This window comes from Dermacentor albipictus, chromosome 2 (assembly GCF_038994185.2).
Source record: "Dermacentor albipictus isolate Rhodes 1998 colony chromosome 2, USDA_Dalb.pri_finalv2, whole genome shotgun sequence".
Lineage (NCBI taxonomy): Eukaryota > Metazoa > Arthropoda > Arachnida > Ixodida > Ixodidae > Dermacentor > Dermacentor albipictus.
The window spans coordinates 12,832,404-12,850,924 of record NC_091822.1 but is presented as its reverse complement, the minus strand read 5'-3'; the positions used below and the strand labels follow the sequence as shown (position 1 = coordinate 12,850,924).

Genomic DNA, 18,521 nt, shown 5'->3' with positions numbered 1-18,521 from the left:
AGATGAAGTCATCACAGCTTAATCTACGGGTCAGGCCGCGAAAAGTTGGTTCCGTGCGCAAATCTACCGCTCAAAAAGCAGAAAATGACGAAGACTAAAGGAAAGCAAAAAGAGACTGCGATGTTATTTCAATGGAACTGTAGGGGTATAAGAAACAAGATAGGGAAGTTACAACTATTCGTTGATAAATTGGACCAAAAACCGGATATCATAGCGTTACAAGAGACCAACGGCCGGACCAAGCTCGCGGGATACATTACGTATACGGACCCTAGCAAAAAGGGTACTGCAATTTTGGTCCGCAGCAATGTGGCGGCCACACAGCACGTGACCGCTCAGCGATGCTGCGAACATACGCTCATCGAAATTCACAGCAGAAAAGTGGGGGGGAGGGGGGACAAGAACTTTTTCGTCCTGAATGCTTATTGCCGACCGTCCAGCAGGGTCATTGACTTTGAAGGCACCATATTGGACTGCATTAAAGAAGCAAGAACAAGACCGATTTTAGTGCCAGGAGATTTCAATGCCGCCCACACGATGTGGGGTTATAAATATTCGTCCAAAAGAGGAAACCAATTGGTTAAAGCTATAGAGGATCACGACATGGAGGTGGTTAATGAACCGGGCGTACCGACCAGGACAGGCACTAGCACGGTCAGAGACACCACTCCTGATCTGACGTTAGTTCGGGGGAACCTTGACGTAACTTAGCATAACACGGGAAAATCTTGGCTCGGATCACAATATAATTTGTGTAACCCTCGGGGGGACTGACATCAAGGCGAAACTGGGTCAAGCCAACATTACAGACTGGGACCGGTTACGTAGAAGCGCAGACAGTGAAGGCGAGGACGAAAACCAAGACACTAAGACGTATGAGGCGTGGGCCAAAAAGCAACGCGAATTTGTAAAGAAATTTACGCAGGAGATTACTACGACCACGCAAATTCCCTTTGTAGACAGCAGGCTTAGTCACATGTGGGCGGCCAGGCACGGTCTTACTCGAAGGTGGAAGAGGCAAAGACATAACAAGAAGCTTTGCAGACGTATACACGCGCTCAACAAGCAAGTGACCGAGTATGCGGAACAAATACGCAGGGAAAACTGGATGAAGATGTGCGACGACTTTGCAAGGCACACTGTCTACGAAGAAGACTTGGAAGCTGTTGCGGCACCTTATAGATCCGTTAAAAAGCAAGAGCGCATGTGCTCGAGACCTCGCAAGAACGATCAACAGTTACGACAAAGACGGGGAGAAGCTCATTCGTGAACTCACAGGTAAATACCTCAAGACCGAGAAGTGCGGTAACCCGACTCACGAGTATGAAGGCGATAGCAACGTCGAGATGGATGAAGCCTTCACCGAACTGGAGTTGGTTGCGGCCATCGATGAAAGTAATCAAGGCAGTGCACTGGGACTTGACGGCATTACGTACAAGATGCTAAAAAATATGCACGACAAAAGCCGAGCTGAACTGCTAAACCTCGTCAACGCGTCCTGGGAGAAGGGTCAGTACCGAAAGAATGGAAAGAAGCGGAGGTGCATTTCATTCCCAAGCCGGGGAAACCACCCCACGTCGACAATCTACGCCCCATGTCCCTCACGTCGTGTGTAGGGAAGGTGGTTGAGCGTATGGTGTTCAAGAGACTACAGAGACATTTGGACGTCACTGATCAGATGCCACCAACCATGTACGGATTCCGGAGGCACCTGAGCACGCAAGACGTCTTGGTGCAAATACACGAGCTGGTTATCAAGCAAGTGAAGACCCCTACGCCAAGAGCTATCCTGGCACTCGATCTCAAGGGGGCCTTCGATAACGTCACACACGAAAGTATTCTCCGTAACCTGCACAAAACGGGATGCAGTAAGCGAACATTCAAATATGTGCAGAATTTCTTAAGCAATAGAACGGCAAAAATCAAAATTGGAGAGGAGAAGTCGAAACAGATAGCCCTGGGAGACGGAGGCACCCCGCAAGGATCGGTTCTTTCGCCGCTTCTCTTCAGCCTGGCACTCCTCCCTCTCCCGACTTTACTTCAAGACATAGAGGGCATAGATCACGCTCTCTATGCAGACGATATCACTGTGTGGACGTCGAGGGCAGGGTCGGAGAGTTGGATGGAGGAGACCCTTCAGAGAGTGGCAAAGACCGTGCACGAGTTCGCTAAATCGTGCGGCCTCGGTTGCTCGCCACAGAAGTCAGAGTTACTGGTCATCAAGCCAAGAAGAAAGAAAGGAGACCAAGAGAATGTACGCATCACCATCGACGGGACGACCATAACACCAACCACGCAAGCACGTATCCTGGGTGTCATCTTCCAGAACAATGGCAAAGCGGGGGTGTCGATCGACAAAATCAAAGTTTCAACGGAACAAATTTTGAACATGATCAGAAGAGTCACAAATAGACAAAGGGGATTGAAGGAGGACTATGTACTGACGCTCGTCCAGGCCTTCTTGACGTCGTGCATCGCTTACGTGGCGCCGTACCTCAAGTTACTGAAAAAAGACAGGGACCAGTTGAACGTCATTATACGAAAGGCAACCGAGATGGCGCTGGGCATTCCGAAGCATTCTTCGACCGACAAGCTTCTTGGCATGGCCAAGCACAACGTCGGCGAAGAGTTAATAGAAGCTCATCTGTCTAATCAAAGAGTTCGACTCAGTCAGACATCGACGGGACGTCGCGTTCTTGCCAAGTTCGGCTGGCAAGAGGCAGAGTGGAAGGAAACGGGGCCGTTACCCAGGTTGTGGGCGCATAAAATCCACAGTAAGCCACTGCCTAGAAACATGAGGTCGGGTTGTAACGACAGCCGCAGAGCGGCTTGTATAGCGGCCTTGACGGAGACTTTGGGTCAAATAGTAGAAGAGGAAGAGGGGGTCACTCTCTTCACAGACGCTTCGCTACCCAAGTTTTCATCAAAAGCAACGCTGGCAGTTACGACGCGGGATGTGCTCGTAACCTGCGCCTCCATCAAGACGTCTTTTCCAGAGGTGGCAGAAGAGGCCGCTATAGCGCTAGCACTCGCGCAGCCCAAGGTGGGAAGAATTGTCACCGACTCGGCGTATAACAACTACAGAAAAGGGTGGGTGTCTCTTGCGGCACTAGATATTCTCAAAAGTAAACACGATGTACCTGAAAGGAAAGTTGAGTTAATATGGACACCGGCTCACTCTGGGCTGGAGGGCAACGAACTTGCCCACCAGTTCGCCCGAGAGATGGAACACCGGGTTGAGGAAGGTAACCACAGTCCATAATTAGTTAGAGACATTACGAACCATTATAAGACGGAGAGGCGCCGTTAGCCCGATCCTCACAAATCGCTTAGCAGAGAACAGCAAGCGATCTACAGGCAAATACAGGCAGGATCCTTCCCGCACCCTTACCTTCAAAACAAGATGTACCCGGAAAGGTACGAGGAGGAATGTAACTTCTGCAAAACTCGGTTAGGCACGCTCCAACACGTCATTGGAGTATGCGATTTCATCAAGGCGATCCCCCCACCTCTTAACTGCCCCGCTACCCTACCCCATATCCCTCATCCACCCTTACCGAGCGATGGGAGACCTTGCTAACCAGCACCGCCCTGGAAGACCAGCTCGTCCTGATCTCCAGGAGCCAGGCGGCTAGGGAAGCATATGGGTCCCGTGAACAGGGAACCACTTCCATCGACGGCGTCTAAGATGTCGAACTCGGCTCAATAAAGTTGTTTCTCTCTGTCTTTCCCCAGAACGTCGACCCAAGAAAGTGGACGGTCCATTGGTGGAGCATTGCATGCATAATACAGAGTGCGGGTTCAGCTCCCATTGGCATTTCATTTCTCCTTTGCTCAATAATTTTAAAATTTGATTGAAAAAGCACAATTTATTTCCTTTGTGCTTTTCTTGGCTTCATATGTTTGTTACTCACAAAGTAAAAATACTTGCGCCTCTTGTTTTCTGTGATTCTTTCTGCTCAGGGCATTTAAAGTTGATCCTTAATGTTTACAAGGACTTTACATTTTTACATGATTCATTCACCACAACCGAAATGGGTCCTACTTGTCCGAGATATGCACAGAGCAGTTTTGATTGTGTTTTCAGCCTCTGCCCGGAAATGGTGTCGCTGGTAAAGCGCAACTCGTGTGGCAAAGCCCTGGACATTGCCCGCACTGCCCGTGACATGTTGGGTGGCAATGGCATCAGTGACGAGTACCACATCATCCGCCATATGATGAACCTTGAAGCAGTCAACACGTATGAAGGTGACTCCACCGCTCTTCCCTTGACACATGAGCTACAACTCTGACTTTTGCAGGAACCCACGACGTGCATGCACTGATCCTGGGAAGAGCCATCACGGGAATTCAAGCATTCTCAACAGATTGACTGGGAAGACACATTTCTTGATGAGCGCTGTGCAGTAAAGCTTATTTTTACTCAACTAAAGCCTATTTTACTTGGTACAGTTCAGTGTTGTTGTGATGAAATGCAGCTTGAGCATGGACGGAATTCAGTAGATTGCCAGCATTATCTATTATGAGGAAATTTACAGCACTACGTGGCAAAGAACTACAGAGATGGGACAAGCGCTCGAGTGCATGCAGAATGGAACCATAGTATGTGGGGCTTTGAAACACTAGCTTCTTTATTTTTCACCATGTATTTTGTTTGGTGTGCAAGTATGAATTGATCGTGTTACCACTAGATGAGTATCTTACATTGATAATCTAGCCACAAGGTCAAGCCCCTGGCATTTTCATTGTCGCTACTTGGCAACGCCATTTAGCGACAGGCGTCATGTGTAGCAACATGATCATACAGCCTCAGTATTAATACAGTAAAAGCTCGTTAATTCGAACCGCAAGGGGAAGCCGCTTCAGTTCGAATTAACGAAAGTTCGAACTAACAAAAGTGAAGGAGGGCAACAGTACACTGCGATTTGGAAGCAGTAGGGCATGTCAGAAATTTGGCGTGTCAGAAAGTGGCACACGCCATCTTCAAGTCGAAGCTCTGGGTCCGACTGTGCCACACCACCGATGGCCACCGAAACGAACGTTAGCTGAGGCTTAACACCAACACAATGAATCGCAACGGCCAATACCTCCTAAGCTGAAAACAGAGGTGCACAACCGATGAAGACTGCTGAGACAAAGACGCTGAACATGTGAAGGTGGCGAAGGCCCCGATTCGTTGGCTCTTGATTGCAAGCGCAGCTGCGACGTACTTGATTCGCTGTGTTTTTCAGCTTGCCGTGCCATCTCCGCACAACATTAGCAGCTGTACAAGATTTGCAAAGCCTCTGAGATTTGCAACGGGCAAGAAGTCTCGGAGGTTACGTAGAACGGAGAGGCGGCAGCCGCCGCTGCCTTCTGGCTGACCCCGCGTCGGTTAGATTTTTTTCCGATTTTGCCTTCTCTCGCCGTTCTCTCCGTTTCGGAGGTAATACAGCCTTGTGTGTAGGCAGTAGGCGCGTTTCTCTGGCCATGTGCCAGGCGAGGGTAGTTCGAATTATCCGTGAGGGAACCTTCTCGCGTTCGAATTAACGGACTTTTTTATACATAGACTTCTGTGGAGCTTGGCCGGACCAAATCGTACAGTTCGAATTATCCATAAATTCGAATTATTGAAGTTCGAATTAACGAGCTTTCACTGTATTCCTAACGAATTTAAGTGTGTTTAGTTCCCACAAGAGGTTATGTTATATCCATTAGTTCATTATTACGATTGTGTGCCCTCACGACCAAATTTGCCCACAGGTGATGAGTTACCACTAAGTAAGCTACAGTGCATTGCGAAAGATTGTTTCCTGCCTCATCTCAACACTTTCAGAGTTTGTCGAAGGGCACAGCTGAAAGCCTCCGATTTCATGGAATGCTCATTGCTGCAGACAAAGGACACATAATGTTCTTTACAACAAAAAGGCAGTTTTCTTTATGTTGGTGTCCTGCAATGAGCGTTGCATGAAATCAGTAGTAGAGTGCTCTGAAATGCGCTTTCCTGCAAGGTAGCAATCAAGGGCTTGATGACACCCCTCAAAATTAGTTGACTCAAAGCATTTTCAAGCCCACCTCAGCTGCCTACCATCGTGCTGTTTGCAACTGCTGTAATCATTCAAGAAATTGCTGTTACATTTCCAAGAGGTACAAAAAGAGGGCTTCTTTGATTCATGAAGATTAAACGGGACAAGTGGCAGCCAACGAATGTGTGCAGTGTTAGTACTGCATATTCTGTTTCTTTGAAATCGTTGTAATCACAAGCAAGAACTCGTGGAAAGTATTTGTACTTGGAGTAAAAAGTTGATTCTGTGAGTGCATGTGCTTAGATTGTGTCAAAATTGTGAAAACCTGATGGATTGTGCAACCTTGTGGATTCAATTCAGCGATGCGACTAGTGCATGCAAGCACTTCCGAACCCCTTCCTCCCTTCCAGGTGCAAATTATCAACACTTCTTTTACAGCAAGTTTGCTGGCAATTACAGTAGAACCCCGCTGTTGCGTTCCTTGGTACTGCGTTTTCCTGGCTAAGTCGTTCACGGCCGGTCCTGGCATAACTCGCATTGGGAAGCTCGCTGTTGCGTCGCAACTGTGGGACTGTTCCCGCATCATACGTTGCGAACTGCCATGTTGACTTTTCATATAGCTTGACTTGATGGTGGGATTCGCCGCCCAAACATAATGCATTTTCGGTTTCCGCCAGCAAAAGTGTTGATGTAAAGATGGTGTCTATGATGCGCTGGGGCCCTAAAATTAGGTTTGGCGCATAAAATATGTTCTGTTTAATATGCAAGGGCGATAACACCGTTGCCACAGGCTGTATGCTGTATGTAGAAGTGAAAGCTTGCGAGGGCAGCCGACAATCACAGCTCAATCTTGCGAGCACAAGCGTGGAGGAAGCGCACCGTCTTCTGTCGTGCGTGAGGCTTTGGGCACTGTACTCTGGCGCCAACTGCATATTGCGTGGTGCCAATACCAATGAGTCCCTTTAAAGGGCAATCTTGGAAACATTAAGGTTGCTGTTTTGCTATGGCTCAGACTCCCAATATATGGAAGCGAGCACTGATAACCTATCATTAATTAAAGGAACATAATTGCCTGGCCCTGTTCGTACATTTGAATACAATGTGTACAGTGATGTTCAGTGGTGGTAAGCTTTGTGGGGGCCCAGAATCCCAGCTCTCTGTCTTTTTTGAGAGCCGAGTCCAAGCACCTACGGCCCTACCTGCAATAAGTGCCGAATCCCCAACTCACTTTTTCTTAGAAAGCAACCCCACACCCTTTGGACACTTTCAACAGAACTGTAACTTCTGTATGTTTTAAGCAATGAATAGTGTGAGATTTGCTGGCGCTCTATCCTGCTGCACATGGCAAGTGCATGATGTTAAATAAAAACAAAACACTGACACAGAGCCCACCCGCACATTTCATTGCTGCTTCAGCTGTTTTAGCAAATCAGTACACATGGAAAGTTTCCTTGGTATTTTTGTGTATCCTGAACAATACAAAACTAATGTTGCAGGTCTAAATGAGCATAGTCCAGCCACTCTGTGGTTGGACTAGTTTATTAACTATGGTTATGTCAGCCGTACCAATGAGCCTAAAAAGCTCATTCACACAACTGACAGTGGTTGCTTCACCAAGGAGCGACGATGACCGATATTCTCAATTGAAAGTGCCCTTTGCCTTCCCAAAATGTCTTGTGATCAATGCCGTTCGTGTCTGCATCTGCTTGCACTGCCGTTGCCCCGTAAAATAAGCAAAATAAGCGTCCGTACGTACAGACGTCTTGTTCCTGCGCTACTGATTGCGTTAGCAAGTTTTAAGTTTGCAGGTGCAGTCGCACAACTGGACAACCGTGCAATGAGTTATTGAACCAAACCGGTCGCTTCATTACCAAAAGCAACTGTTTGTGACTAGTATTTACGACCGGTTGCTTTGTGGCATTGCACTAGAATATTTGTGACCAACTTGTCCACATGACCTGTGCGAGTTGCTGATGTAAATGAGCCCTATTTCAAGGCAGTGCCAGAGCTAGGAATATTTTTAGGGGAGGGCGCAGGAGGCGGGTGTTGGTGCACATCGTTTAATGCCAGGTATCCTAGTATGCAGAAGTTTCAAGGGGAAGGGGGCTTGGTTTGGCCCTCCCTATGGCTTCAAGGTGGAGGTGTGGCAGGATATGCCTGGACAAGCTCCTTGGTCCCCTTGGCCACCTCGTAAGCCCCCTGGATGAGTTGGCCACCTTCGAGGCCGTTGGATGCCCACCGCTCCAGCTGCTGCGCACTGCCCACCAGACGAGCAAGGGCACCGCTCACTGCACCACCTGGAGGCTGCTGCCCACCGCCAAACAGAGAACCCATGCCCAGCACTGCCTGCACACACAAAACCAGAGGGGTGGTGCCTTGCTCAGCGAGCCCTGTGTTACAGCGTTGCCACTTGAGTGTTCCGCTTTCATTCCACACCACAATGGCGCTGCCATCAGCAGTGATGCACTTTTGTAGCCTACAGCTACTGTGTAAGCAGACAACAGAGTCTACGAGCGAAAACGTTAGCACATCCGTGCTACTTCTTAGTACACATACACCAAGATCAGTGTCAGCTGAGGGCGTGGCCAAAAGACCTGCAAGAATTTCCAAATATAGTACTACTATAGTACGAAAGTTTCTTACAGCTTTGTCAAATACGAGACCTTAAAATCTTCTTTAAGGGTCTCAGTAACACTTGGTGGATTTTTAATGTGTTAAGAGTCGCTTCAACTGAAACTTTAATCACAATCAACACATGCAGTTTAATTAACTCATCTTTCTGCTTGCTTGAGGTGTTTCAAAGCACTTGTGACACTACATCAGTTGCAAGAGTGTGGTTCCATGTACAGCATTTCATTTCTAAATTTTGCATTAGCTACAACCATTGGTGTTTTGTTCTTGTGATGGCATTGGACAGTCACACGGCGTGCTATGCCATAGGCTGAAATCTTTATTTTTCCCACTTGCGCCGAGCCATATTTGTGGCACAAAACGAAACAAAATTTGAAATATGCCAAATATTACAACAGAGGCACAGCTGGGCCTGCGATTATTCCTGTAGTTATTGCCACAAAAAAAAAAAAGACACAGGCACCACAACTTCCTCCATATAAAAACATGCACAACACAACAATCACATCATGGAACGAACTGAAAGAAAAGCTGGGCCACAATAATGCAACAATTCTTTTCTTTCTCACAATTTGTCAGTGGTGTGAGCTCTTCTCCCCCAAAATTATTGCTGCAATCAGCTGGTTGGGAGCAGTGAAAGAAGTGAGCAAAAGTAATCACTACATTATATCAGCCCGGATCTTGCTCAGTCAAAATCTCATCAGGCTTGGACACCACAAAGGTCACTTGTCAAAAAAAGGCTAGCGCCAGCTTTTCTACGACATCTTCAAAGCTGCACACGTACCTACTTCATAGCAACTTGCCTTTCTGTGAGTGAAGTGCCCAAACCTTTCTCACCTGCAAAATTTTCTGTGTGCAGGGCAGAAAGGCATCGCGATTTCCGCCTTGTGCGCATGCCAGCAACTTGTGGATGCAGCGCGTGATGTTCTCCGTCTGGGCCAGCACTTCCTGGTATGTCGGCAGAGAGCTGCATACAATCGGCACGGGGTTCACTCACATGATTACCAACAAGTGGAGAACACAGTAAGATGAGTTCATCGCTATGGGAACTGCAGAACAAATGTAATACACTCAGCATATGAGCAACAGTCACCATCTGCCTGTTAACTTCTACCAGAGTGAGGTAGCCCTCCATACAATGGGTGATCACCACTCCCCATTTCTTCAGTCTTTCTCTTAAATAAAATGGTCCTTTCATTTCACATACATCATTCTGGCAAGACGTTCTGGGGATTACTTGTAACCATTCTGCAACTGTGCATGCAATATTGTCTGCTTAAAATCCACCTAGGGTTATGTCAATGTTGTACACTGATGACAGCATCAGTTCCTGTGTGAATTCAGAGCTCATTGGCAGGGCAGGTGCCGACTCTTAATTTACCAAGTAACAGTCATCCAAATGTGCCCTCACTTTATGAACGATTTCATTTTTGGTTAATTCCACACAGCCGTCAAGCTCGTTGTCAGTGTTGGCAAATTCTTCAAATGTTAATTCGGTGGGAATGGAAACAACTGCCCTTGCAGGCCGTTGGTTTACAAGGTCCATTAAGGGGGAGCAATGGGCACGCTACCTTCATATGAGATTGTTATCCTGGTGCAAGTTTGAAGCCTGTGTTGTGACAACAGTCATAAACCATGTCTTGAATCACCGCCTTCCATACTTCTGAAAGCTCGTTGACAACATGCTTTCAGATGTATGCCATAAATTTAATTTCTGCACAATGACGCTGTGCACCTGATACTTAAGTGAGTGAAGAAACTTTATTGCAGATCCGGCGAGGACGCAAACTCGTCGTGCACCCGGCTAGTCCCACGTTGGGACCAGCAGGTCTAGCCCATAGGCCCAGTCGTGGGCACACCGGACAGCCAGGATTTGCTTTTCTAGAGCAGGGCTACACAGAAGCAAGTTGCACTCCTCCTTGATGAACTTGGGGTACGTCGACCAGCACTCCCAGAGCATGTGCACTAGAGTGGAGGTCTGCCCGCAGGATGGGCAGGCATCGTCACAATACACATCGGGGTAAGCCTCGTGGAGAACGGACAGACACGGATATGAGCTGGTCTGTAGAAGTCTAAGCGAAACGGCTGGCGCCCTATTCAACTTGGGGTGAAGGGGTGGAAAGACCCTTCTAGACATGTACAAGAATTTAATGACCTCGTTGTGAGTAGCCGGAGCCTGTACTCTTTGCAGAGGAAGCGCGGTTGGTGAGGTCACGCGCAGCCTCATGAGCAGACTCATTGAGGCTCGGGTTAGCAACCTTGACCGACCCTACATGGGCGGGAAACCAGTGGATTGAATGATGCGTGAGAGCATATGGACACGAGCTGCTAAGAAGAGGAGCAGCTTGCTTGGCGATGCAACCTTTCTGAAAAGCCCTAACTGCCGTTTTGGAATCGCTATAAATCTCAGACCAACGACCATATAGCAGAGCTAGGGTGACGGCGGCTTGCTCGGCGACTCCGGGGTCTGAAGTGTGAATGGAGGCGTTATAGGAAATCTTGCCACTGGAGTTGACGACGACAACAAAGGTCTTTCCATCACTGTACTCCACAGCGTCGACGAAGCTTGCTCTAATGTCTCGTTGCTTGATGTTTGAGGATGGCTGCTGCTCTGGCCTTCCGTCTGCCTTCGTTGAGGACGGGATGGACGTTTCGGGGCACAGGGGCCACTTGAAACTTGTCTCGAATGCATCTAGTGATCGGGGTACTGACCATCGGGAATCCCGCAGGGTGGTAACCCAGCTCTGCGAGGATGCGTTTACCTGCCACTGTGGTGCTCAGGCACCTGGTGCACCTGATGGTTAGACAGACAAGTGCAGAGCATGTTCTACTGAAAGCAAAAAACTTGCTCGTTGGCTACAACTCACCAAAATGTTCCATCGCCTTCATGTTCACCATGTGAAAGACTGGCCACCATGTGTCGACCCTGTAAAAATGTAATAATTTCCGTTGGCATAAGTTTTCATTCCGATTATACTCTTTCTTTACTTGTGAGAACTTAGGTCACATTCACAGCAATTACTGAACATAAAGAGGTGCTGAGCATGACACTTAGAACCCTCGTGATGTTTATTTAATTACAGTTGACTTTCTTTGATTGAACATTGACAGGAATGACAGAATTGATCTACCTTATTTATTTGTGTAAGGAGTAAATACGGTAGACCCCCATTTTGGAGCACAAAAATTTGGACGAATGTTTCATTATGCGTCACCTGCATGGATTCCATAATTGCACCGGTGCGATCAAAGGGACCACTATGCACGTGTACCGGTTAACTTATGTAAGCCACTGCTAGATGGCCAAGTTACTGCCGTTCTGGCATTGTCATATAGAGCGTATCTCACCCGATTGCAATCATGTGGCACAGATCCAGCGCGCTTCAGTGTATCGGCTGTGCTGACGCACGTCTTTTAGCAGGTTTAACTGCATCGTGCTTTCAGGTGCATTAACAGAGCATCAAGAAATGCGCCCATGAATTTTGAATGTGTGGTGCACAATTTTGTTCGAGACAGTCATTAAGAGTGTTAAGGTGACAGTAATCTTAAACATCAATGGAGGGCAACCAGCTTTGAAGAGCACCAATGAGACGAACTTGTCAAACAACAAGAGTGAAAGCACAAGGACGACAGAATGAAAGTGTGCATAAATGGCTGGTAGTAATTGTGTTATTCTGCACAGCAGTTTGAGGTTTCGGTGACTATCCATAAGCCTATCTTGTGTAAGTCCTGCAGCCTGTAAAATATGAGGAAAAATGTACAGGCTTTACGTGGGCCTCACACAAATATAGTAATTATTCAGCCGGCCAAATTCACATCTTCCGAGTTATGCATGCAGTACTTTACCAATTCAGCAATTGTGGCGGCCATCCTCAGATGGACTTTGCCAGCTGCCCACTTAGGCTCACATACTGTGTGACAGCTGCAGTTAAATGAATGTTCCATGCCTGCCTCCTTGGTTGTGAGGGGGGATAGCACTCCCAGGGCTAAACCCAAGTAACTGTTTGGGAGCTGCACAGAAGGTTCCATCTCCTCCCCTTGTGGCAAGTTATCCACTTTAATTTCCATCTATACCTTGCTATTTGTACATTTTAATTAAATGTAACAACTACAGTCGAACCAGCTTATAACTATATCGCTTTTACCAATATATCGGTTACAACAATGAGAAGCTGCTGCACCGTCGACTTTTGTACGTTTTCCGTGATGAAATAACCTGCTTACTACAATGCCTCGATGCCGCATTATCGGTTATAACGATGAAGTCTCGCTGCTGGGTGTCCGAGCTGAAAGGAGGTGAAATGCGAAATCCTTGAAAAGAAAATGAGAAATTCGACCTGCTGCACGATGGGCTGCTCCTCCAATAGCCGCCACATGCTCATTTTCCAGCCATCTCTACGTGGCTCTCTCCTCTCGTCCTTCCACCCCTCCAAACACAAATGGGCTGCGCCCATAGCTCTAAGCTGCCCCACCCCCGAAACACAAATGGACTGCGCCAACTGTGCCGCAAGCAGACTGCTCGCATGTTGCTCGCTGGCTCCTTATTCACAGTGTTGCAGGTTTGGCTATATGTATCCAAATTGGGCTACAGAAAAGACCTGCGAGATGAATTTTAACGCGAAAATGTTGCAGAAAATCCGGTGTCAGTGTTGCAGTGCACATGAGAAAAATGATCCCGAACCATGCAGGCCTTCTGCTGGCACATAGGCGTTACTGAACTAATTGAATTTCTAAAAGTAAAATGCGTAAGAAAATTCGTTAAGTTTGACTTACACATAACCTACATGCACGATAGCGTCAGATTGTAATTTGAATATATGAGAAAACATATTTGTGTTGCTCGGAAACTCAAACACAAACCCCTTTTCTCACTGCCGTTTGAGGTCTGTGTTATGGTGAATTTGGCAAAATGCACCGGTGCGCATTGGGCTACCCTCGAGCGACAATGATTGGATGAAACTGTGCATTGGAGCACCCCAGTGTACATCGGTGCGAGTTGCCAAATTCACCATTAGTGGGAACGGTGCGCTCGCGTCCTCGCAACACCATCCGGATGGCGTTCACATTCGCGGCAGCGGCATGCAGGGGAAAGAAGAGGAAGAAAAAAAACAGAAAGCTCGTCTTCGTGCATAGTGTTAGCCACCAGTGTTTGCAGGTAAACATTGCCGTTACATAAGCTGCAGTTGCCGGGAAGCGCGAGAAGCAGTCGGGGATTTGAATGCTATTGCCTTCCGCTCTTAAAGGCGAAGCAGGTTCAACTGAGCAGAAGGTTGGTGAATATGTGTGAGATGTGAGAGCAAGCTCCGGTGAGTAGAATTATTTGATAGGTGTCGGAGCAAGCTCAGCTAAGTAGAATTTTAGTGAATATGAGTCAGAACAAGTTTGGCAAAGCAGAATTGTGGTGAATATGAGTAGGAGCAAGCTTAGCCGAGGACAATTTAGGTAAATACTAGTCATAGCAAGCTCGGCTGAGTACAATTATGGTGAATATGAGGCAGAGCAAGCTCGGGTAAGTAGAATTTTGTAGAATTTGTGTGAAAGCCAGCTCGGCTGAGGGATTTTTTGTTCATGCTTACATTCGAGAGACATTTGAATTGGTTTGCCCTCTGCAGCGATTCGCCGGACCTCGAGCTTCCGGGGCCAACCAAAAAGTGTTCTTTGTGCAAGCATGATGTCACTGTTGATGTCAAGGGTCGATCATCACGGCATCATGGACGTTTTGTTACGACAGGTCACACAAAACGGTATCGCCGTAGCCAAATGCGAAAATGTATATACAAATAAAACTTCAAGTAAAACTGCAAATAAAGATGGCTATATTTGGCTACAATATTTTCTTACTCTTTTTTGTGTTTGGCTACATTTAGGCCACAATTTCTCTAGCTATAGAGCCTTGTCCGACCTGGCAGCACCGCTGATTGAGCGCAGTTCTGCTACAGTGGCTAGAATTGGGAAGTGTAATGAACGTGCCTGCTCGCATGTGGCATTTTAGGAGGAAGCTGCCAGGAGGTGCTGCCACATGGATACACGTCGGCCGTGACGGCGGCGGATGCTTTTGTAATGCGATCATCTGTGCGTGCAGTCCAGCGTGCAATAACAAATACGAGAGCTTCGCAATACATATATACATGCTCGCTCGTTCATAACTGCAAATTGCTATAGCGTAGCATAGTTCCTTAGGAATTAAAATGTGCCAAGGTAACAATTCGATTGAGCACGCGACGATGCTGCAATGCAGCTTGCTTTATCCGGTTATCGAATGCAAATCAAAAAAATTCCCAATGATAACTTGGAAGGAAACATTTTATTTTCAATAAGCTGCTTGCGCAAAAATCTCACTTTTTGAAGAGTGGCTTAGAATCCGTTTAAAACAAACCGTTCTCAGTGATCACTGATATTTTGCAATGTGACGCACCAAAGCTGGTATCTTTTTTTTTTTTTTTCACGAGAACAAAAAACATTTAGTTTAAATAGTTCACAAGCAGTCGTTCAAACTGAATGTTGTCTGCCTCTGTTAAGCGATGCGCCTGAGCTTCAGGTGCTTCTTTTCACGGGAAGACGCTCTCTCTTTGTTGAGTGCCTTCACATAGAAGTGCAATTGGGTGACCAAAAAGAATATTGTAACCCGGTTGATGAGACAGGGGCCGTGCTGTGCACAGCCTAGCATGGCATCATTTTCTTTCAGGCATGAGATAAGCTCTTCCAAGCTGTTACTGTGCAGCTTGTAACTGATTCACATAGAAAAAGTAGTTTCAAGGGCTTCTACATATGAAAAGAGCTTCGCAGAAGAATATGTGAGGCCCCCATTATCGCAGAACTTGGTGAACGTCCCAAGCTGTTCGTTGGCTTTGTCGGCGGAAACAAGGAGCTCGTCGAAGCATTTCTTGTATGCAGTCTTCAGAATTGTTTTGCATGCAACATACCCTGCCACGTACAAGACTATCTGCAAATCGCTTATCTTTTCAAGGTACTCATGGTCGGGGAGCATTGTGGACTTTTTTATCATGTGAGAAGCTTCTTCAACCTTCTCGCTATCCAGCGATGCGTCTAGTTCATTGTTTGCAACCTCACTACTGAGGAGAAATGTCAGATTGCCCCCTTTACAGTTGCCAATGCTGGGAGCTTTGACCAAGTCATAAAAACTGAGGCAAATTCATGGTGAGCAAGAATTGGGCAGAAGTGGGATGGTCATTGCAACCAGAAAATTGCCTAATGATACCAAACAATTTCTCGAGGCAGTCTTGGCTCAGCCAGCACCTCAGCAGGTACTTAAAGTCAAGCTTCTTACTAAGGTACTTCATTAGATCAAGCGTGGCGTGAAGGGTAACCCTTAGCCCCTCGGCAGTGGTTCCCAAAAGAAACCTGGCTGGTGAAGTTTCCACGTAAGCCTCCCATCGGTTTAGGTAATACATCCTTGATGTGCCTTTCATGTACAGAGTGAGGCTTCAACCTTTCCAATGGAATCTGTGCTGTCATTGCTTTTACTAGCTGCCACATCAGTAGAAAAAAGGCTCGAGTTGGTGCAGGGTCACCCCAGTGCTCCTTTATTTGTTTCTTGTAGAAAAACATGCCACGAAGCACCTGCAGACTGAAAAGGTGAAATGCCAGTTTTGCCTTCATCTTTTCAAGGTTGCTAAGGCTCACGTGAGCAAGAGTGATCTACGGCATCACTTTAAGGGCAAGTGGACACTTATCCTCTCTGTGTGCTGCTCTGATGTGCTCAGTAAAAACAGAACCTTCAGGTCTTTTGTACCTTGCTTTAATCAGGCCATTTTGAACAGATTTTATCAGGTGTGGAAAATCTGAAATGAAGAAGAAGCGTCTTCCACTGTCAACAGGATATGGTGCAGATGGCTTTAAGGACATCAAGAAGCCAGAAATCCCAAAAAGGCGCTGCACTGAACGGTTCCATGAAGCTCTGTCCGCCGTGATATAATCCACCTTCAGCCCAGCCTTTTCTGCGAGCAACATGGCTTATATTAAGATCTTGCACAAAAGCACAGCCTTCACGTTTTCCCTGGAGGCGAAAACTCCGAGTATCTGGTGCCAAGAACCAGTGAAAGGCTGGAACGTGATCGCAGGGAAGATGTTTGTCGTTTTCAAGTGTGAATTTTCCTAAGTCCATCAGGCCTTCCACTTTCTACTCTGCGCCAACATTCACAAAGTCTGACAGCTTCATTTCATCTACAATCAGGTTGCCGTGGCATTTCAATTGCTGCATGGATTTTGTTTTTCTTGCAATCCCTGTGATAATAGCAGGGTGGAAGCTAAGCACATTCTTGTATTTTCCAGAAGCATCTGCACCTTCAAACAGCTTGGGAGGATGAGTATGCCTTCTTGACGGACATGCTCGTAGAGCCTCGGGCTTTTCATTCGCATTATTACGAAATCGAGCAACCAGCCCGGATTGTACTGCATACCTTTCGTTGATTTGCGGTGAGCGGCTTGAAAGCATTGCATAACAGCAAGTCCTTGCTTCGGTGGAAGGGCTTGCGACCGGTCTGCGAGGATGCCCTCTTCAGTTCCTCAACAGCTTGATTGTAAAGCGACAGTTTGGCTTTCAGCTGACAAGTGGCTTGTGTGTCCGCTCTTCTACGCTTTTAAATTGCTGCAGCAGAAAAAGAAACGAGCGCTACTTCCCACAGGTCAGGGCGTGTGGCGTCACTGAAGCAGCAGAGCCGGCACGACTCGCACCGGGCGACGTGTAAACGTCGGCGTGCACCCCCTCACGGCTTCAATGTGCTGTGTAGGCACTGCGTGCTGCTCGTCATACTTCCCTATCCTAGCCACTGTAGCTCTGCATTAATTTTGTTGATTGCGTTGAAGTGGTTCCTGGACACGCAATTTCTCAACCTTGCTTGACTCGCCATCGAAACGGAAGAAGGATGATGTGTCCACTGATCATTGGCAATGCACGACGTTGCCGGTGAAAGACTGGAATCACCGTTGCCGGTGATTGATATCACCGTTGCCAATGATAGATTTGGAAACTAAGTGCTTCTAACCAATGAGACCATCGTCACAAATGTGCTTGCATCAGATAGCAAAGGCGACGATGGCAGCAATGACGCGGTAGGGCAGGCTGTCTCAAACTTTTCCTCACAGGAGGCCTGGCAGATGATTCAGTCCCTCCAGGGCTTCATTTTCGCAAAGAACCTTCCGCTGCACTAAGTGGAGCACTTGGATGTTTTGGAGAACGATGTCGGCAAGCATCACGTAAAGCACGCAAGGCTGACAGACATAAGCTTTTCTCGCGCAAGCCAGTGAGAAGTACATGGCGAGATGCTTTTTGCGATTTCTCCTCAGCATTTCTTCTGGAATTCTCAAGCTGACAGGCTGCCATGGCAGTCTTCTCGCAAATTTTAAGAGGCCCTTTTTGGGCCCATCAAAGTGATGCCTTGGCGGTGCTCGGATATCACTTGCCACCCGTGACACCTCTTTCTAGTTGTTGTAGCAGTGCCATTCTTTAACACCGACAGCCGCGGCTTGTTACACATGATCAAAGCGGCCAGGAAGCTGTTAAACGAATGAACACAATCAGCAGCCAGGCGAAAGAAGGTGGTGGGGAGGGGCACTGGCCTCCCCACCATTATAGTTTTCTTGCGTCAACTCTGCCATCCCCCTATTTTGATTTGGTCAGGCAACCAGATTATAACAATTATCTGTTATAGCAATAAAATTTTCTTGGCGCATGAATATTGTTACAAGTGGGTTCGACTGTGCACACGTCGATGGTAACTTCACTGCCTGTTACCTCATATGGCTGTCACACAAGGCTGGTTTCTGGCTAACGCTGACCTACTTTCTAATTTAGACCCATCTTCACAGACCTGATTTAGAGAGAATTTATTTCAGCCTGGGTTACCTCAAGGGTATTTAATATGG

The 18,521-nt window shown here is 47.2% G+C and overlaps 2 protein-coding genes across 8 annotated transcripts in view; one reads left to right on the top strand and one right to left on the bottom strand.

The window, feature by feature from the left end:
- Nucleotides 1–4,449, top strand: part of LOC139055880 (glutaryl-CoA dehydrogenase, mitochondrial) — a 107,344-nt gene extending 102,895 nt beyond the window's left edge. For all 4 annotated transcript variants that reach the window (XM_070533471.1, XM_070533470.1, XM_070533469.1 and 1 more), the window contains 2 exons: nucleotides 4,088–4,248; nucleotides 4,302–4,449. In XM_070533471.1, the coding sequence (XP_070389572.1) occupies nucleotides 4,088–4,248; nucleotides 4,302–4,372 (232 nt within the window). In that variant the 3' untranslated portion in view covers nucleotides 4,373–4,449. The remainder of the gene's footprint in view (nucleotides 1–4,087; nucleotides 4,249–4,301) is intronic.
- Nucleotides 4,450–8,051: 3,602 nt separating this feature from the next.
- Nucleotides 8,052–18,521, bottom strand: part of Git (ARF GTPase-activating protein GIT1) — a 339,341-nt gene continuing 328,871 nt past the window's right edge. For 3 of the 4 annotated variants that reach the window (XM_070533467.1, XM_070533465.1, XM_070533466.1), the window contains 3 exons: nucleotides 11,504–11,562; nucleotides 9,474–9,603; nucleotides 8,052–8,351 (listed from right to left, as the gene is read on the bottom strand). In XM_070533467.1, coding sequence (XP_070389568.1) covers nucleotides 8,136–8,351; nucleotides 9,474–9,603; nucleotides 11,504–11,562 — 405 coding nt within the window. In that variant the 3' untranslated portion in view covers nucleotides 8,052–8,135. Of the gene's footprint in view, nucleotides 8,352–9,473; nucleotides 9,604–11,503; nucleotides 11,563–18,521 lie in introns of those variants that run through there. The other variant, XM_070533468.1, reaches the window with a different exon arrangement.